The sequence below is a fragment of the Choristoneura fumiferana genome, chromosome 8 (genome assembly GCF_025370935.1).
Source record: "Choristoneura fumiferana chromosome 8, NRCan_CFum_1, whole genome shotgun sequence".
Classification (NCBI taxonomy): Eukaryota; Metazoa; Arthropoda; class Insecta; order Lepidoptera; family Tortricidae; genus Choristoneura; species Choristoneura fumiferana.
Genome location: NC_133479.1, coordinates 4,195,004 through 4,217,246, shown reverse-complemented (window position 1 = coordinate 4,217,246; position 22,243 = coordinate 4,195,004). Strand labels below are relative to the sequence as shown.

Below are 22,243 nucleotides of genomic sequence, written 5' to 3'. Positions count from 1 at the left end.
CCCCTAAATGTCTCACTTAATTCAAGTTATACGAATAATCAAGTTAATAAATAATAACTAGAATTATGGTTCTAAGCAAGGAAAATGTTTATTTCTCCGAAGCAGACATAATATTTCTAGTAACTGGTTCTATTAATATAAATGAGGTGTCATAATAACGTAATATTACAAAACACGTTGAATAAATCAATATAAATGTCGGAACTCTATTTTAACCATAGTTTACTCGTATATTTAGAGTTGAATTTGTTACGATTTCTGAGATTAACTTATTTTTGGCCATAATGCGGATATTACGCAGTCAGAGAAGTGAATTAACATTTTATATGGTCACTGATCACTTGCTCACTGGGAAATATTAAATCTAGATTTATTGGTCTCTAAATCTCTCTCTACCTAAATCTGGTTTCAATTTTACTTTTCCATCTACTTCAAGCGATATTTTAGCAGTATTTTTTATAATAATAAATAATATTACAAATTGTTTATCTATGACAAAAGACACGATAATAATAATAATAAACAGTTTAATTCAGGCAACATGGCCCATACAATAAATGCCTTAAATACCTATTTTAATGTATTACGTTTTTTTTTTGACTGGAAAGTGACTGTAAAACCTTTAAAACCTTATTTAGATACCTGTGGTCTTACAATAAATGACATGAATTTAGAAAACCGTACTCTTAGGTTTTTAAACAAAACTTGACTTTAGGATACATCTTTTAATTCGCCCATGCAAGCCAAGCCTTAGATCATAAATTGCGACACGCAGAAGACTAATGGCCATTTATCTTGTATTTTTATCAACAACCGTCTTGCAACGTGACAAGCTTCTCAAAAGGCTTCAAAAACCTCTTTAGCATACTAATAGATGATTTACGAACAGGTTTTGTACACTAACCATTAGTAGAGCCAAGACAAGCCAAAAATAAACAGGAATACACATTGAAAGATTTTTATTAAAAAATATTGCATAAGTATGTATAATTATTTTACGGATTAATACATATTGAAAACCAACCCTTAACCAAATTTACAGCAGCTAAAAAATGATAATTTAATTAAGATGATTAATACGTGACGATTATATAGGTTCGAAATTTAGGAAGCATTGCGCAACTTATTGCGACAGGCTTAGGCGATGCAATCACATTTCTTGTCACAAGCCTTTCCTGCTATGTCACTCTTTTCTTCGACGCAGTTGCAGTCGCTACACTTCTTGATGTTTCCCTTCTCGTCACGGCACACACAGATGCAGGTGGCGCCACCAGTAGCGAGGCAGGTGCACTTCGAGTCGTCGCATTTGCAGTTGCAGGGGCTACACTTGCAGTCATCGCACTTCACTATATTTCCTTTGCCATCTTCGCAAAGGCATACGCAGCTCTTTCCTTTAGTAGGAATGCAAACGCACCCAGCTTTGACACATTTATTGCCATAAGCCTTTCCTGCTTTTGCACCCTTTTTTTCGCTGCAGTCGCAGTCATCACACTTCTTGATGTTTCCCTTCTCGTCACGGCACACACAGATGCAGGTGGCGCCACCAGTAGCGAGGCAGGTACACTTAGAGTCGTCGCATTTGCAGTTGCAGGGGCTACACTTGCAGTCATCGCACTTCACTATATTTCCTTTGCCATCTTCGCAAAGGCATACGCAGCTCTTTCCTTTAGTAGGAATGCAAACGCATCCAGCCTTGACACATTTATTGTCAGAAGCCTTTCCTTCTAAGTCACCCTTTTCTTCGACGCAGTCGCAGTCGCTACACTTCTTGATGTTTCCCTTCTCGTCACGGCACACACAGATGCAGGTGGCGCCACCAGTAGCGAGGCAGGTGCACTTAGAGTCGTCGCATTTGCAGTTGCAGGGGCTACACTTGCAGTCATCGCACTTCACTATATTTCCTTTGCCATCTTCGCAAAGGCATACGCAGCTCTTTCCTTTAGTAGGAATGCAAACGCACCCAGCCTTGTCACATTTATTGCCAGAAGCCTTTCCTGCTTTGTCACCCTTTTCTTCGACGCAGTCGCAGTCGCTACACTTCTTGATGTTTCCCTTCTCGTCACGGCACACACAGATGCAGGTGGCACCACCAGTAGCGAGGCAGGTGCACTTAGAGTCGTCGCATTTGCAGTTGCAGGGGCTACACTTGCAGTCATCGCACTTCACTATATTTCCTTTGCCATCTTCGCAAAGGCATACGCAGCTCTTTCCTTTAGTACGAATGCAAACGCACCCAGCCTTGACACATTTATTGCCAGAAGCCTTTCCTGCTTTGCCCTTTTCTTCGACGCAGTCGCAGTCGCTACACTTCTTGATGTTTCCCTTCTCGTCACGGCACACACAGATACAGGTGGCACCACCAGTAGCGAGGCAGGTGCACTTCGAGTCGTCGCATTTGCAGTTGCAGGGGCTACACTTGCAGTCATCGCACTTCACTATATTTCCTTTGCCATCTTCGCAAAGGCATACGCAGCTCTTTCCTTTAGTAGGAATGCAAACGCACCCAGCCTTGTCACATTTATTGCCAGAAGCCTTTCCTGCTTTGTCACCCTTTTCTTCGACGCAGTCGCAGTCGCTACACTTCTTGATGTTTCCCTTCTCGTCACGGCACACACAGATGCAGGTGGCGCCACCAGTAGCGAGGCAGGTGCACTTAGAGTCGTCGCATTTGCAGTTGCAGGGGCTACACTTGCAGTCATCGCACTTCACTATATTTCCTTTGCCATCTTCGCAAAGGCATACGCAGCTCTTTCCTTTAGTAGGAATGCAAACGCACCCAGCCTTGTCACATTTATTGCCACAAGCCTTTCCTGCTTTGTCACCCTTTTCTTCGGCGCAGTCGCAGTCGCTACACTTCTTGATGTTTCCCTTCTCGTCACGGCACACACAGATGCAGGTGGCGCCACCAGTAGCGAGGCAGGTGCACTTCGAGTCGTCGCATTTGCAGTTGCAGGGGCTACACTTGCAGTCATCGCACTTCACTATATTTCCTTTGCCATCTTCGCAAAGGCATACGCAGCTCTTTCCTTTAGTAGGAATGCAAACGCACCCAGCCTTGTCACATTTATTGCCACAAGCCTTTCCTGCTTTGTCACCCTTTTCTTCGACGCAGTCGCAGTCGCTACACTTCTTGATGTTTCCCTTCTCGTCACGGCACACACAGATGCAGGTGGCGCCACCAGTAGCGAGGCAGGTGCACTTAGAGTCGTCGCATTTGCAGTTGCAGGGGCTACACTTGCAGTCATCGCACTTCACTATATTTCCTTTGCCATCTTTGCAAAGGCATACGCAGCTCTTTCCTTTAGTAGGAATGCAAACGCACCCAGCTTTGACACATTTATTGCCACAAGCCTTTCCTGCTTTGTCACCCTTTTCTTCGGCGCAGTCGCAGTCGCTACACTTCTTGATGTTTCCCTTCTCGTCACGGCACACACAGATGCAGGTTTCACCACCAGTAGCGAGGCAGGTGCACTTCGAGTCTTCGCATTTGCAGTTGCAGGGGCTACACTTGCAGTCATCGCACTTCACTATATTTCCTTTGCCATCTTCGCAAAGGCATACGCAGCTCTTTCCTTTAGTAGGAATGCAAACGCACCCAGCCTTGTCACATTTATTGCCAGAAGCCTTTCCTTCTGCGTCACCCTTTTCTTCGACGCAGTCGCAGTCGCTACACTTCTTGATGTTTCCCTTCTCGTCACGGCACACACAGATGCAGGTGGCGCCACCAGTAGCGAGGCAGGTACACTTAGAGTCATCGCATTTGCAGTTGCAGGGGCTACACTTGCAGTCATCGCACTTCACTATATTTCCTTTGCCATCTTCGCAAAGGCATACGCAGCTCTTTCCTTTAGTACGAATGCAATTGCACCCCGCCTTGACACATTTATTGCCACAAGCCTTTCCTGCTTTGCCCTTTTCTTCGACGCAGTCGCAGTCGCTACACTTCTTGATATTTCCCTTCTCGTCACGGCACACACAGATGCAGGTGGCGCCACCAGTAGCGAGGCAGGTGCACTTAGAGTCGTCGCATTTGCAGTTGCAGGGGCTACACTTGCAGTCATCGCACTTCACTATATTTCCTTTGCCATCTTCGCAAAGGCATACGCAGCTCTTTCCTTTAGTAGGAATGCAAACGCACCCAGCCTTGTCACATTTATTGCCAGAAGCCTTTCCTTCTGCGTCACCCTTTTCTTCGACGCAGTCGCAGTCGCTACACTTCTTGATGTTTCCCTTCTCGTCACGGCATACACAGATGCAGGTGGCGCCACCAGTAGCGAGGCAGGTGCACTTAGAGTCATCGCATTTGCAGTTGCAGGGGCTACACTTGCAGTCATCGCACTTCACTATATTTCCTTTGCCATCTTCGCAAAGGCATACGCAGCTCTTTCCTTTAGTACGAATGCAATTGCACCCAGCCTTGACACATTTATTGCCACAAGCCTTTCCTGCTTTGCCCTTTTCTTCGACGCAGTCGCAGTCGCTACACTTCTTGATATTTCCCTTCTCGTCACGGCACACACAGATGCAGGTGGCGCCACCAGTAGTGAGACAGGTGCACTTAGAGTCGTCGCATTTGCAGTTGCAGGGGCTACACTTGCAGTCGTCGCACCTAACAATGTTGCCTTTGTCATCTTCGCAGAGGCAAACGCAAGTCTTTCCTCCAGTTGGAATGCAGAAACAGTCAGGTTTGCAGCACTCCATGTTGCATTGGCGGTTCTTTCCAATGGTTACTTTACAGCACGGCATTTTGTTTCGATTTTCTGTAGAAGAAGAGAATTCTTTAGTTAGCGAATAATTGTTGATCGAAGCGTATTCTACTTATCTAAAAGTACCTTTAAACGAAGAATTCTTGTATATATATATATATATACAGGAAGAGGGGATGATTAATCAATCTAGCTCGGTCTTATCTCTGGGAAAACGCTGGTTACCGAGTTTTATCCCCAAGGTCGCCCAAGTACTTATTATAGAAGAAGCATAGCGACGTAGTCAAATCACAGAACTAATTTTATAAATGTACTGCCTTTCTACACGACAGTGTACCTAAATGAAATAAATTCCATTAAAGCAAACAATAAACAAAAATGAGTTGTTTTTCATTCTAAGCCCGACAAAACAAACAAAGTGGAAATCGAAGCCACAAGACAATAAAAAGACAAACAAACAAATTGTGACTATAAATTTATAACACCTTTAAACAGGTCTTTTTGAATGGCTTCTTTTTATCAGGTTGCTATGACGAGTTGTAAACTTACAACACTATTAAATGTCCGAGAACTCAACAAAATCGCATCAAATTTACACACAAAGTTGAATGCCCTTAATTAACAACAAACAATTCCAAAGTACTTACAATAGTAGATTTGCTATCGTAGTTATCAACGCACGCGTCGGTCAATCGGCTTGTAGGTACTGATAATGAGTGCGCGCGCCCATCGTATATATATACGAGAATTCAATTTCGTGCGCAAAATTGTACCGTGTGCAGAGTGGCGTGCAACAGAAAAATAAGGTTGTGAAGTTCGTGTGCAATAATTTCTGGAATTTTCAAAGTTTATGTTAAGCTTTACCGACTGTGGAAAAAATATGAATGAATTTGTTTAATAATATTTATAGACTATTTACATTTTAGTAACTGGGTGAAACTCAGACACGCGTTTTCCTCGTGATAACCGAGCTATCATAGATCATTCCCCCGAAAACACCGACATAGCAAATTTCATCCAAATCGCTTCCACCGTTACTGAGAAACCTAGTCTATGAAATAATCTGAAAACACCTAACATTTAAATATGGTGAACTTACCTTACTCTGTCTAATACTACTAAAATGTTGCTTGTGTTAAAGTTTTGATTGGTTGGCAAAATTAACTGGGACACAAATTTTCACCTACCAAGCATGCATTTCAAATTGTGAGCAGTTTCCCCTCACTTTATTTTAACAGATATAAGAATACTTACTATAGAGTCATACTTAAGATAATAATAATATATAATACTTTATAATGCATTTTGTTTAAATAAATTATATCTCTATAAAGTTATTTGGTGGTGGCCTAGTGGTTTGACCTATCGCCTCTCAAGCAGAGGGTCGTGGGTTCAAACCCCGGCTCGCATCTCTGACTCTGAGTTTTTCGAAATTCAAGTGCGGAATTTCATTTGAAATTTACCACGAGCTTTGCGGTGAAGGAAAACATCGTGAGGAAACCTGCACAAACCTGCGAAGCGATTCAATGGTGCGTGCGAAGTTCCCAATCCGCACTGGGCCCGCGTGGGAACTATGGCCCAAGCCCTCTTGTTCTGAGAGGAGGCCTGTGTCCAGCAGTGGGACGCATATAGGCTGGGATGAATGAAAGTTATTTATAATCTGATTCATTTACTAGTTGCTTCAGAATTCTTTATTATAAAAAAAACTATGAATTGCAAATGGAAGCCTTGAAAACTTATAATATGTCACAGTTACTAAACTAATGGGTATTTATTAACTAAAATCAATTTTCCTTTAATTTAATTAATGAATTAAAACAAGACTAAATATTTCTTATTTCACACGAACCTAATAGTTTTATCAAACCACATTCATACCTTTAGTTTGATTCTAAACGTCGTAACTCCTTTTTGATAACATTTCAACATCAACCTTTTAACTTCAAAGATAAAGTCGAAAACAAAAGTGTCACACTCATAAGGCCGTGTGCAAAAGTGATTCAGTGGTAGGCATTTCCCGCTCTACATCTTTTACTCAAAGCTATTTTATAACTAGACTAGCTTTTTCCCGGTTACAGCGCTGGTCCCTCGAGAACTGTACATGTTTCCGGGATAAAAGGAGCCTATATGTATCACTCTTTGGCCCATAAACTATCTCTACGTTTCGACGTGAAAGACGGCAAACATACAAGCACACACACTTTCACATTTATAATATTAGTATGGCTTTTACCCGCAGCTTCGTATGCGTAAACTATCAGATCATCATCATCATCACCATCATCATATCAGCCGTAAGACGTCCACTGTTGGACATAGGCCACCCCCATAGATTGCTTCGGTTGGAGCGGCCTGCGTCCACCGTGAACCAGCGGCTTTAACCAGGTCGGCCAGGTCCATCTCGTTGGTGGACGTCCCACTATGAGAACCGGCTATTGAGTAGAAATTCCAGGATTTTACTGAAATCTCACGGGACTTCCCTATAATTACGTCGTAATTTCATTAATGTACCATTAAAAACACTCGTGCCAAATTTCATGTCTAATTTTATGAATTAAATTTGGGTTTTGTTCCGCGTACCTTGATTCGATATTTAATTCATAATAATTAGTAATGACCGCGATGGTCTAAAATATTGTGCTCATGTTTCAAATCCTAGCGGTTGAGATTTCGAGATTTTATCTCGATCTTATGATATTATCGGGACCGGATAAAAGTTAAAGTAAGTAAGTTGAAATAAAAAATACAAAAAGACTCCAAAAAAAAACGAATCATAATTTGATTGCTTAGTAGCGACATCTCTTGTCTGGGTGAGCGGTTAGTTCCGAAAGAATGTGACGTCTCTCGATGAGAGCGAAACATAGATGTCGCTAGTGCTGCTGCTTAAGTAGCATAGTAGAAAGAAAGCAACCTGAGATATGTATGCATAGGAAAAATTCGTGTCTAGATTCCTGTCCAGCGGTGGTGTAGGGGTGCGTAGCACGGATTGCTGAGGACCTGGGTTCGAATCCCAGCGCTGGTCTCTTTTTCTGGTTTTTCTGTGCATCCATGTCTCAGTTTGTATTTTCGGGATAAAAGTAGTCTGTATGTTAGTAACAAACATTCACACATACTCAAAAACTTTCGCATTTATAATATTAGCAGGATATTACTTACGATATCGTATTTATTGATAAAAGTCATTAACAAATTTTCTGTTTGTGTTGAAAATATTTCTCGTAAATAGTGTAAATGAAAATTTGTAAGATTAGCATTAAATAATTTTATGAATCTTTGAGCCAATCAACTTTTTTACCGACACTAATCTGTCCGCGACATTTTTCAAACAATTGCAGATTTTTGTACGTTAACAAGTTTTTTCTATAGCGTAATAGATGGTGTACATGAATACATGCCATCCTACGTAAGTTCAACCTATTAAATTGTGAAATATCTTGTTGGAAGTACGATTTTTTGGTAACGTCAAAGACAATTTTGGTAACGCAGGAGACGCCCAAAGTGTCGGTAAAATAGTTGATTGGCCCCTTTATCTTTATAATCTTCTTTACATAGTAGTAAACAAATACTTCCCGCTGTCTGTCAGTAATTTGTACGCTTCGATCTTTTAAACTAAGCAACAGATTTCAATGTTGTTTTCACCATCAAATTGATATTTGTCACGAAAAATGTAATAAGTGACGCGCCACGGCTGTGCACGGGTGTAGTTATGGGGAAAAGGAGGTGAAAAATGAGAATAAGTGCTTTTGATTATAAACCTTTATTTTTCATTCATTTCTTTTCAAAGTTTCACTCGTGCAAAGACATGGTAGTTCGCTAGTAAATTATAAACAATAGGTAATCTAAATTATGAATAAATCGACGGTTGAAAGGAGAAATTGACTAAGCGATATTTTTTTAGATAGTGAGTTAGGTATATTTATTTATTAAAAAAAAATCTCTTTCGTTTGAGCTGTCAATTTTTTTTTACAAAAATGTCGCTTAGTAAATTTCTCTTTTCAACCGTCAATATGACAAATTAAATAAATATTATCTATCTAGCTAGTGGCCAGATATAGACTAGATATAATATACTCAGCGGCACAAAATTTGGCCCACTCTACATACATAATTACCTATTTCTGCATACATTTGAGGGTCAGATTTTTACCCGCTCAGTATAATATGTAGACAGGGTAAATGGCTTTGTACATACATACTGTAGCAGTGTAACTCCTATAGTTTGGCTGTAAAATCTGTGTAACAGAAGACAGACGTAATGTTTTAGTCTACTCGTGACCACGGCCACTGTAATGTAGTCGAAACGTCGAGGTACATATTACTCGTGTGTTTCAGCGTGATAAGTCCAGTTTGTGGTATCTAAGTATGAGATGACAGACAGACAGACGGACATGTGAATGACAAACATAAGTAAAAGCTAAAGTAAAATATGATTGGTTATTTGGAGTCTTTTTGTATTTTTTATTTCAACTCCAAATTTGTTACTTTTACGGGTATCCCGTGAAACCATATCGAAAACAGAAAAAGAGACCAGCGCTGGAAATCGAACCCAGGTCCTCAGCAATCCGTGCTGCGTGCTATAACCCCTACACCACCGCTGGACAGGAATTTAGACACGAATTTTTCCTATGCATACATATCTCAGGTTGCTTATTTCTACTACGCTACTTATGCAGCAGCACTAGCGACATCTATCCTGGGTTCGATTCCCAGCGCTGGTCTCTTTTTCTGGTTTTTCTGTGCATCCATGTCTCAGTTTGTATTTTCGATAAAGTAAAATACCTACGTAAACACATTGCACAAATAATAACATAGATTAACGGATTAAAACTATAATTTTATTGGCATATTCGCGAATGCTCCATAATATATTAGTCATGTCAACTGTGACGTCATCATTTCACACGGTATGGCGAGTGACAGCTGTGTGTAACTGACACGCAATGATGCGTAATGACATGTCATTTCGCGGTGGCGTGCTTGTAGGAAACTGAGTCACGTACCAGGATGGAACCTCTTCATAATCAATTTCGGATCTATATTGGAATCCATTCATATTAAAATGCATGATGTAATGTTTGCTATATATCATTTTCCATGACTCTTTTTTCTTTAAAAGTATAAATAATACCTGATTGTTATAAAATAAACCTAAAGTAACCTATAGAATTCTACAGAATGACCATTTTAAAGTTCCTAAAAGTTATGACTTTAGAGAAAAAAGAATTATGGCAAATGATTTTTATGACAAACATTACATTATGGCTTACAATTAAGGATCGCAAACGGGACTCTCAATTTTGCCACGATTTCTTTGGCAAATGTAATGGGATATTAAAGTCAAAGTCAAAGTCAAAATATCCTTATTCAATTTAGGCTATAACAAGCACTTATGAATGTCAAAAAAAATCTACCACCGGTTCGGAAAAACTTCTGCTGAGAGGAATCCGGCAAGAAACTCAACGAGGTATATATTTTTTTAAACAGATTTACAATATTAATAAATGATATGTATACTTCACAAGTATTTAACACAACTTTATTTTTAACACAATTTGAAGGGATCGCTAATGCGGATCGGAATTATTTCCAAATATCCCTGTCCATGATATAATCATTAACTTTATAATACGCCTTTGATATTAATGTCTTCTTGACAATTGATCTGAATTTTGTATCCGTTTCATTTATAATATTTTTTGGAATTTTATTATAAAAACGTATGCAATCATCAACATGACATTAATAACACAAGATTCCACCCTGGTACTACGTGATTTAATTTTAGTTTCTACAACAGCCGTAAATTCCGCCGAAGCGCCATTCATTTATTAGCTAATCCTACTATTCTTATAATTGCGAAAGTTTGTAAGTCTGTTTGTTTGTTAGTGTTGTTGTAAGTATAATAAGTAGGATACAAATGCTAAATATTTACAGCACTTAACGCTGCCATGCTGCGCCCGCGCAAAGTGTGGGCGATGGACCCACTTGCCTTGAGACTGGCCGGTGACAGTACGGAATATTAACTCAGTCTTGGAATACCAATCGGTGAATGAAACTCGATATATTTTACCACTAAGAATGACACTTGCCAAGCTTTTATTTTAAATTGATCAAAGTGGTGGCGAAGCAATTCAATGGTGTGAGTGAAGTGCCCAAATATTATTCAGAGGCAGTCAACACATGGTTAAAACTACTAAAGCAAGATACTTAAAGTTGGCACTTATAATTATATGCAGTAAGTAAATCGAATAAAGAATGTCTCTTAACTAAGCTTTATTTTCTCATTTTTCCACTAAGCCGAAGCCTCGGGCTGAAACTAAGTAATTCTACAATTAAAATTCCACTTTTAATAAATTTCATTACCATATAAAGCTTTATAAAAAAAAAACATATCTTTTACCAACATCAGATACTAAAGGAATTCATTTCGAACAATAGTTAACTGTTTACTAAAGCTGCAAAAATAAGTGAAATTAGACTTTGGTGAAAGTGCCCGGTTCGTGATGCGCTTGCATACTAAACAATGTTTGCTACTCTGCTTAGATCCTTTTAGCACAGTTACCGTAGCTGACTCAGAGATTCTAGTCTAATTTTTAAACAAAAACAGGTTTCGAACTACACGCGTTACTATTACAATTGGTATAGTGCCTCTAGCAATGTAAATCGACTAATATCTCGTCACAGTGTTTTTAAAACTTTAACGCAAACGCTTTCTAACTAAATGTTTGTTATATGCTAACGCATTTTAGTATTGAAATGTGCCTATATTTTGGCCTTGTATTTTGATATCAAGGCAGTACCTATGTAGCTATCTAATATGACGAGTGACGACAGTAAAGCACTTACAGCGTTATTACTTATCATTACTAATACCAAGATTTTGCTAAGCTCACATCATATATTTTTAAGTCTTGTAGTAGTCTTGCAGGTGGTAGGCCCTTGTGCAAGGTCCACCCGGATTGCTACCACCATCTTGCTCGCTAATCCTGCCGTGAAGCAGCAGTGCTTGCACTGTTGTGTTTCGGCGTGGAGAGTAAGACAGCCGGTGAAATTATTGGCACTTGAGGTATCCCATCTTAGGCCTCTAGGTTGGCAATGCATCTGCAATACCCCCGGTGTTGCAGATGTTTATGGGCGGTGGTGATCTCTTACCATCAGGAGACCCACTTGCTCGTTTGCCATCCAGTCGAATAAAATAAAAAAGTACCTTCTCCGATGCTGTAAAAATCTACAGGATTTTAACGCGCATTTTAATAGTGGGTGTAACTATTGTTAATACACAGTTATCATATCTTTTTATCATGCGACGAACGGTAGCAAATTCTACTCTTTATAAAAGCTATACGGCCAAACACATTAAATTTGAACAGGTACACGTAGTAATTCCAAAGTACCACCTTAGTTGCTTTGCTCTTTATTTCACCTTGAACTCTGTGTAAATTATCTTAACAAGATGGTTATCTGGATAATAAAGGTAATTTAGGCAGATCGCAACAGATAATCTAAATATCGTACGTAACATGATATGTTATCTAAATGTTGTTTTATACAGTTCTATACTGCTTGCATGTTTGCAAATACATATTGGAGTCGCAAGCTTTGTCTGCATCATCTCAGATACACCATGATGCATGCAACTAAGACGAAATATTGTAAGTTCATTAAAATGAAGCACGGACTAGGTCCTGTAACAAATATATCGATTGTACTTATAATGAGTTATTGGAATAACCATGAATTATTGCAAACTGTTGCCAAATCTTTCCTATCTTATTAATTGGAAGATCCACAAAACTCTTTTTAGAGCTTCAGATTTTTTTTTCATGGAATTTATTTTTTATTAACAGCCGTAGCTATTTCACAGTAATTAAGCCATTTTCTAAGATAAAAATCATCTCATACTCTCCATTCCACTCTTCCTCTGTACACTATGAATATTTATTTTTCTTATATCCTTCCCTTAACCACACCGTAACTTAAACTATCTTCATAACAAATATCATCTAAATTCGTTCAGAAGTAATTGCATGATTGATTAACAAACATTTACAAAAACTTTATAATATTAGTAAAATATAATCATTATCGCACACTCATGTCAATTAACGTAATATCTCTATCATTTCCGAGAACCACAACGATCTTTATAGTCTTAATAGTTTAATCTCATTTAAACGTCTTTTCCACGTACGCGTCACTGTTTCCTGTTCAAAAGCCCGAAGCTTTCAATTAAAGTTAAGAGCTTAGATTATGACATTTATGTAACTGGTTTTATGGCCGGTTTGCAAAATGCCCGGTTACTTTGTTGTACTGCGACGTGGGCGTGTTTAATGTCTGTGGAGGCTTAAATTATGTTTAGATTAAGCCAGTTAGACATTAACTATTGAAAAACTAGACAAATTTGGAAGATTAAAATGAAATAGGCCTAATCACTGCGCGTAGACAAAATTATATTATTTAAGTACTACCTGTTGTCAGCGATTCCGTTTGCGAAAAATTATTTTTCTCAAACATGACATGAAATATTGACGTTGTGATACAAATAATAGGCCGGTAACTATCGCGCTGCAGGCGCTGCTTTTCGTCTCGGCTGGCGGCACGCGGTCACTAGCGGTCTGCAAAGAGATTTCATACAACTTTCCAGGCCGCTGGCCGGCAATGTGACCGTCTTTTGTTTCAACGCTCACTGCGGCCCTTACCCGCCGCCAGCACCATCCGCCTGCGACATGCGCGCACACAACAGGGCGACCAGACTAGAGTCCCGCCAGCTTGATTTCTTGTTTTTTTTTATTTTATTTCATGTCATATTTGAGAAAAGCACTATACAAGCCTCGGCCGGAACGTGGGGTTGCCGGCCTCTACAGTAATGTATTATCGCTATCCAGCGGGAAGTATGCAGTTTTCAGGGATCTCGTATCTATATTCGTACTTTGACAGAATTTCGTACTATATCTCAATACCAAAGAGGTTCAGCGCTTTATGTGTGAAGAAATAACCTTCACATTTATAATATTAGTAAAGATTTAAATTTTACCACAAGCTTTTCAGTGAAGGAAAAGAGCAAAACTACCCACAAATAATTAAGTTATTTAATGGCTTGTGAGAAGTTCCCAATCCACACAGGGGCCGATGGCAATTACAGCCCAAACTCTCTCATTCTGCGAGAAGACCTGTATCTTACAGTACAACTTAGACAAGCCGGGTTATTATTTTATAATCACTTATTTATTCTGCTCAGAATGCTGCTTTTATTTTAACGATCAAGGTTCTATTAGGTTTGACGCCATTGCCATCAGAGATACAGCACAAAAAAGTACACATATTAGCATAAAAAAAACATAGAGCATGAAAACATGCCGTATATTCACGTAGCAAAGTTACATTTGTCTTGTCCAAGAATAGAGTTAAAAAACATGTTTTAATTCTAAGAAAATATTGTCTTTAGTTTTATCACACGTTAATGGGAGTTGTGATAAAAAATAAGACTCTGTTAGGTTTTGAAATTAATGACTTTGAAAGGAATAATTTGCAGAATCTATTTTTAAAATCGAGTAGGTATAAAGTTGTTTTCAATATTCAACTTGTGAATACTTAACATTTGCAATACGAAGAGCATTCGTGTGTATATCCCTACGTCCTTATTTGTCATGATATATGAGCTTCAAATTTCAATACGAACGCATTAGTATGAACTGTAATGCTGTAAATTTTCATTGGTTTATAAATAAATAAATATATAACCTTTATATTAAAATTAAAACCTTTTAATATGGAAAATTCCTACACAAATGCCTAATTTTAACCAAAACTATTCGCGAGGGCTCACTGTCAAAAAAACTCCAAAAAACAATAACATCAATTTTTTACCAGTTTGAAATAGGTGCCTCACAGCATGAGCCAAAATTGGACCTACAGTTGTTTACCTTTCTTAAATATGTACTAGGTGTCTATTGCGCTTGTATCACTTAAAACTGGTCTGTTATTTTTTTTGTAATATATTTTTTTCGATTTTTATTATAAATAAACCACTAATCTAAATTAAATGGCTTAATGACAACTGCTCGTATCTTAAGGATATAAAACTACTACTGGTCAGGTTTTGATTAAATTTAAATGGAACTAATGAGAAACACCAGCTTTTAGATAAAAGATAATCATGAAAATCGGTTTACCTCAAAAAAGGAAACACAAAAAATACGGTCGAACCGAGAACCTCCTCCTTTTTTTGAAGTTGATTAAAAATAAAAAGCTGCGATTTGACATTATATAACATCCTCGAACTCCTCACAACCACAATCAAAGCAATAAGTATAGTCATACTCATACACCAGAATCACTCATGTGAAAACAATCGACGATCAAATTCCAAATTCGAAACAAAAGATGCACAGATAATAAACAATAAACATCACATTAGCATGCTAAACGTCAATAGCCTCGACACAGATAAAAAACCTTCGCCGCCATATTTGGCCAGTGACGTCGTGTGCATTCATTCAAGAACGCCAAATTTGAAATTGCGATTGAATGTGATTGATTCATTCATCTTTATATCGTAGGTAGAAGGATCGATATTGATCGGTAAATTTGAAATATTTTAGATGAGTCGTGTAGTGTTGATTTACGAGCTTGTACATTATGTAATGTTAGGCACATCACTTTTCTGGTTGTGAAAATTACATCACATGTCAGAGTAAGTGTGACATTTTAATACTCTATGTCGGAAAATAGTCATCATCATCATCATCATGTCAGCCGAAAGACGTCCACTGCTGGACATAGGCCTCCCCCAAGGCTCTCGACTCAGACCGGTCTTGTGCTTTCCGCATCCAACGCGATCCCGCGATCTTAACCAGGTCGTGCCTCCAACTTGTTGGAGGCCTACCGACAGCTCGTCTCCCGGTGTCCGCGGACGCCATTCGAGAACCCTCTGACCCCATCGGCCATTAGTAAATAGGTAGTATGTCATGGTAAACCATAACCAATCAAGCTTTCTACTAAACAGTAGGTATGTATATTGTGTAGTATATATTTTTAAAGATGTTATAAGCCGTGTTTTTAGTAGTGCGCGGTCTTCTTACCTGTTTGGATTATATATCCTTTACCTATATACCAGGAGGACTAAATTGGCCTTTGCTAGCTTAATCTTTCTTCGGTAGTCCTGGAGTGGTGGAGTTTCTACACTATATTATAAAGAACAAACAGTTCAATGAATATAAAAGTTATGCTGAAATTAATTGCGAAATTACCTATCACAAAAGTCGGGGCTCAGAAGGAAAGGATGTAGGTACACACTCTTAAACTGACTGACTACAAGGCTTGAGGCCCCGAGTTTGATTTGTTACTCTATCTAAGTATGTTTATCCGCTGCCTAGTTAGTACGCGTAACCCAAACTTTGCTTACTTCTTAGACTAGGTTAATTGGTTGCAGCGACAAATTTCGCATACTCTTCGCTAGTCATACCATAATTTTGTCCGAATCGTCGTTTGTCATCATTTTTTCTACACTGAAACCTTAAATTTTTCTTGAAATTTTGAAATGGTCATTCTATAGAAAAGTACAGGTTAGGTTAGGTTTGTTATATAACAATTCTGAACAATTATTCGATTTAGCGAATAAAGAGTTATGACAAACGATCATTCTGACAAACATACATTCGGACTTGTAATAAGTATGCGAGCCGATATGGACCATTTCTTGGAATTATTACTAAAACACTCATTTACACTTTCGAAACTCATTATTATTAATAGCAAATTTTTTGGAAGAATTTTTATACCTATACTGTGCAGCCACTAATTACACAAGTGACTAAATGCATTTTGTTTTGTTTCAGGTATTGAATCGCATTCAATTAGCCACAGCCCCCACGATTTCGACTGTGAAGAATTCGTTTCGTGTTCGTGAAAACTATAAAATTTTCCGGGTAAAAAAAATTACATATGTTGTTCCCGCTATTTAAACTATCTCCTTAACAAATTTCATCTAAAGCGGATCAAACGTTTTGCGTGATGAAACGTCTTTGCATTCCTATCCCTAAAAAGCTTTATAACAACAAAGCGAATCTATAAGTCCCAACTTCTTGAAATTAGTCGACAAAGTTCGAACAGCAAGGTCCCCGTAATGAATCGCCTCGGGTTCGCTCGGGCACCCTCGGGTCGCGTCGTGAGGTGCGATGACGCGATTGGCTGCTTCCCATCCTGTCACTGCGCAGAAAAGAGTGCTGAGTAATTTAGTGCAACCGTTTAGCTTTCACGATGTTACTTTCTATTACTTGGATGTTACTTGGTTTGACCTATGGCTTCTCAAGCAGAGGATGGGTTCAAAGTATTCGCACCCCGGCTTGCACCTTCGAGTTTTTGTTAGAAATTTACCACTAGCTTTACGGTGAAGGAAAACACAAACCTGGGAAGCAATTTAATGGTGTGTCTGCGTGGGAACTTCGGCCCAAGCGCCGTCATTCTGTGCCCAGCAGTGGCACGTACCTACCTATATAGACTGGGATGATGATGATGATGATGATCATGATGATGACGATGATGATGACTCTATTGTAGCTATAAAGACGCGGAAAGGGCTCAGGAAGGCTATTCCTAAAAGGGCAGACGAGTAGGTATATTTCAGAGTCATGGTGCTCCAATAGCTCAATTCTTGTCTGCATTTCTTTCATCATCATCATCATCTCAGCCTATATATGCCCCACTGCTAGACCAAGCCTCCTTAGTTCCCACGCGGACCCAGTGCGGCTAGGGAACTTTACACACGCCATTGAAATGCTTCGCAGGTTTGTGCTTTCCTCACGGTCTTTTCCTTCGCCTCATGGTACTTAATTTCACACATGAAAAACTCGGAGGTGTGAGCCCGAATTTGAACCCACGATCCTCTGCTAGAGAGGCCATAGGTCAAACCCCTAAGCCACCACGGCAGCTGTGTTTTGTAAAAATTGGCTCATCCGTTTTTGAGATATTAAACTTTGAAATTACAATGTCGGGGGGTTTTCCACTTAATCTAAACTAAGAATACGCATTTTAAGAAATATAATAACCTTAACTATAAACTAATACTAAAAATACTTTGGAAATAAAAATACAAAAAGACTCCAAAAAACCTAATCATTAATACCTACTAAATTAACCCCCTGCTTCACCATACATAGATTAAATTTATTTGACAGATAAATGTGATGCCGTCTCTGTTTGTTTTGTTTGAATAGACGGAGGCGGCATCACATTTATCCGTCAAATAAAATTAATCAGTGGGTGGTGAAACAACCCCTTGACCTTTGGTACGCCGTAGGTATGTTTTAGGTATTCAAAAAGAAAGAAGAAAGTTGGATTCTAATGAGGAAGTTTTTAGGCTCAAATTACATTGGGGGGGGGGGCCCTGACGGATCCGAAGAAAATTGGGCTCTAATTAGGAAATTATAAGGTACACATTACACTGGGGGCGGGGCCTGGACGGATCCGTCACACGGCAGACAAAAGGTCATCTAAAAAGGCCCCCGTGGCATAGTGCCCAGAAGGCTGGCAACATTCCCTCGTTGAAGGGCGATGGCAATTCGTTGAGAGGTTTTTCAGTGGTAGATTTTTTTTTGACATTCATAAGTGCTTGACTCTAAATGACTTTGACTTTGAGCGATAGCTGCCAGCCCTTTGGTCTTTTATTCTTAACTCATCAAACTCCGATTGAACGGTACGCATCGATGTCAACACAAGTTTCGCAACCGCATGCGCAAACGAGAGCATTTTCCTCGGATCGCGCACGCAACATGCTATAAGACGTTGTGAAAGTATGATGTACTCAGTTACAATGCGTTTATGCACTAGACGCAACTTGCAACTAGCACTGAGATCTTGGCAATTACTAAATTTGTTAGTTTTTACGGAACCCTATTGGTGTCGCTTTATTGTCCGTCATAAGCCTGTATTTCAAGCAGATGGGTGCGCCAAAGTTCACATAATTTTCGGAAGTCATAATGTAAAATGTTGGTCTGAGTCTTGTTTGTCATAATTTTTTAACCCGCTGAAACAGTAAATTTTACTGAAATTTTTAAAAGGAGCATCCTATAAAAAACTGTAGGTTAGGTTAGGTTTGTTTTATAACATTTCTGATCAATTATTGGATTCGGAGAAAAAAGAATTATGACAAACAATATATTCTCACAAACATTTCACCCCCTGTACGGACTGTACGGAGCCCTCGGTGCGCAAGTCGAACTCGCACTTAGCAGCTACACCGCTCTGGTTACCCGAAACGCAAACGCATATAGTTATAGTAATACAGTAGAGTAACGCGATACGGTATCGCTGGTTTGGAAATCGAAAGTGCACACGCCGTAAACGAGATCGATCCAATGTACAGACGCGGGAAAAGGTGTTAAATAAATAAAAATAAATATAATTTATAAATATTATGTTATATTGTTAAGGTTGAAAAGATTTAATGACATTGACATGTTTAAACTTTAACTTTCAGAAAGAAAAGATAAAAAGAAAATACATTTATTTAAAGTCATAAAAAACATCACAATCACAGAACTATAGAAAAAAAAAACATACGTGACGGTAAACACCCCACTCAGCCGAGGCGCTGATTTTCAGTGAGGACTTTATCTATAACCTTAACAAAAAGTTGGAAAACCCCCGACTTTGTCACTTCAAAGATCAATATCTCAAAAACGGCTGAACCGATTTTAATGAAACATATCTAAGAACCATTGCTAAAAACTTGCTTTCAAATAAAAAAACCGCGTTCAAATCGGTTCACCCGTTTAAGAGCTACGGTGCCACAGACAGACACACATAGCGGTCAAACTTATGACACGCCTCTTTTTGCGTCGTGGGTTAAAAACTAGCGCCGACAACTCATAAAAAATACATATAAAAGTTAAAAACAAAAAATACGTTATACTTATCATTAAATTGTATGGCAACTCCGACTTAAAGAGTTCAATCGTGTGTAGTTGAATTGTTTGAAGTCACCGCTAAAAGTAAACTTTGCAAATATGAAATAACAACACTTCTAATATTACACTGTTATTATTTACACTTGATAAACTAAGTCTACACCAGGGACTCCCAAAATATTTCGGGAATGCCCCTTTCCAAAATGATTCCTTTTTCAAAATACCTCAGACCTCCCATTGTTAAATTATTTAAAAAATCAAAACAAGTTTATTTTTATTTTTTATTACTCTGGTCACGGCAACTATAATGTGTGTAATGTATGTATGTATGTGGTCGAAACGTCGAGGTAATTAAGGTATTCGTTGTTAGCATGATAATTCCGATTGTGGTAGTAATGATGAGTGAAAATCACGAAATTAAATCATTATATCGAAAAAAAATGTCGCAATTGGTTAACTTTTGGCTGGAGGAAACTTGTATACAGTTTGTATGATTTGAGATAAATGAGGTTAGTTTTCGTTTTACGCTATCTTAAATAAGATCGCGTCAGATGACTCATACCTTTCATTCATTTTCTAGATTCATGGCCACGAGTCTTCCTTTCCTTTTAAGTCTAGCTTTGACTCTAACAGTTAAATAATAACAACACTTAAGGCCTATTTTACAATTATTTTATAGCTAGCCTATTTTTGTGTCCCACTGTTGGGCAAAGAGCTCTCCTCTCTTGCACCACTCCTGCCTATTAAAGGCGAGCTCCCGCCATCTCACATTATAGGCATCTAAGTCGTCCCTCCATCTCCTCTTCGGTCTGCCTCTATTACGGTATCCGTCACTCGGGACCCATTCCGTAACAATGTTGGCCCAACGTTCTGGGTTCATTCGACAGACATGTCCAGCCCAATACAACAACAATACATGGTAAACGAGCAAGTGGGTCTCCTGATGGCAAAAGATCACCACCGCCCATAAACATCTGCAACACCAGGGGTATTGCAGATGCGATGCCAACCTAGAGGCCTAAGATGGAATACCTCAAGTGCCAGTAATTATATGATAACTAAATATTTTAATGTTATACACTTTATTTCCGCAACTGTACTTTACCATTTACGGCATTCCACTGTTAGTCCTTATGTATTGCTTAACCATTATTTAGCATACCGCTCCATACCTGTAGCTTTAAGAACTACATTTACATGCATTTTGACCAACGAAAACAAAGGAGCACCCCTGTTTATTTATTTTATCCGCACCTCAAAACGGAACCCTTATAGGTTCACTTTGTTGTACGTCTGTCAAGACCCTTCTTTACCCCCGACGCAAAAAGAGGGGTGTTATAAGTTTCACCGCTGTGTGTCTGTGTGTATGTCTGTGGCACCGTAGCTCTGAAACGGGTGGACCGATTTGCATGCGGTTTTTTTTATTTGAAAGCATGTTTTCTAGCAATAGGTCTTAGATATGTTTTATCCAAATCGGTGCAGCCGTTTTTGAGATATTGAACTTTGAAGTGACAATGTCGGGCGTTTGCCAACTTTTTGTTGGTTAGGTTATTCTCAGGGTCGCGTAGAGGGATCGAGCTGAAATTAATGACAAATGATCAAATCTATCACTTCATACAGTAGTAGAAAAAATTCAACTTCTAAGTCAACTTAATGAAAAGATACAAACATTAAAAAAACAAAAAGCTTATTTCTATTTAAAAATGGTTGTTCCATACAAATTGCCTTAACCGAAAAAGCTTTGGTACTTCCAGTTGTCCTATAGAAACTTGAAAAGTATGAACGTCAATCTTATACCACAACCAATAAGAACACATACATACATACATAAAATCACGCCTCTTTCCCAACGGGGTAGGCAGAGACTACATCCTTCCACTTGCTACGATTCTGGCATACAACTCTCGCTTCCTCTACATTCATCAATCTTTTCATGCATGCACGTCGGTTTAGAGTACTCCTGACCCGACCTTTCTTCAGAACGTCCCCGATTTGATCGTGGTACGTTCGTCTAGGCCTTCCTCTCCCAACGTTCCCATTCACGCTCTTCTTATAGATCTGCTTAGTCAATCTGTTTTCATTCACCAATAAGAAAAACCTGAAACCCTGAAAATCTTATTTTAATTCCTTTTTTTTTTTTTTTTTATTTTAATCTTATTTTTTTGTATGTAGCCATCTAAAATTAATAAATACTGTGGGACACTTGACACCAATTGAACCTAGTCCCAAACTGAGCAAAGCTTGTACTCTAGATACTAGGCAACAGATAAACATGCTCATGCCCACAAACCACACATTCCTCGCTGGAAGACAAACTGAATAACTTTCGGATAAATTCGGACAGCTTCAGTCAACTTTGGACTTGAAAAAAGAACACAAACCGCCGGAGGAAAGATGGTAAGCTAGATTTAAGTGCAACATCAATCTGCCTGTGTTATGCTGTTAATTATGAGTTTATGTTGATAAATAGATGGCATTATGTTTCGTGTTTGAGATTATTTATGAGTTGGTGTAATTGGTTGAATTTTAAGTTAGCATTTTACAAATTACTCTTTAATCTATCATACAAATATAATCAGGTTTGTTGTATGGGAGCCCCCCTTAAATATTTATTTTATTTTAAGTTAATTA

The 22,243-nt window shown here is 38.7% G+C and overlaps 2 protein-coding genes across 3 annotated transcripts in view; one reads left to right on the top strand and one right to left on the bottom strand.

Annotated features, from left to right (window-relative positions):
* LOC141430169 (uncharacterized) overlaps positions 1–22,243 on the top strand; it is a 167,510-nt gene that overhangs the window by 34,227 nt on the left and 111,040 nt on the right. The window contains exon 1 of one of the 2 annotated variants that reach the window (XM_074090743.1): positions 16,597–16,633. The exons of the other annotated variant lie outside the window; for it this stretch is intronic. The gene's annotated coding sequence lies outside the window, so the exon portion shown is untranslated. Of the gene's footprint in view, positions 1–16,596; positions 16,634–22,243 lie in introns of those variants that run through there. 2 annotated transcript variants of the gene reach the window in all.
* Positions 943–5,411, bottom strand: LOC141430168 (uncharacterized). The gene is made up of 2 exons (XM_074090741.1): positions 5,354–5,411; positions 943–4,760 (listed from the first exon to the last, which is right to left on the bottom strand). Exon 2 carries the CDS (start codon positions 4,744–4,746, stop codon positions 1,138–1,140), a length of 3,609 nt encoding a protein of 1,202 aa, XP_073946842.1. The 5' UTR covers positions 4,747–4,760; positions 5,354–5,411; the 3' UTR covers positions 943–1,137.

Bases quoted from the DNA above. Each gene is read 5' to 3' on its own strand.
- LOC141430168 (XM_074090741.1), bottom strand. From the start codon at position 4,746: ATGCCGTGCTGTAAAGTAACCATTGGAAAGAACCGCCAATGCAACATG.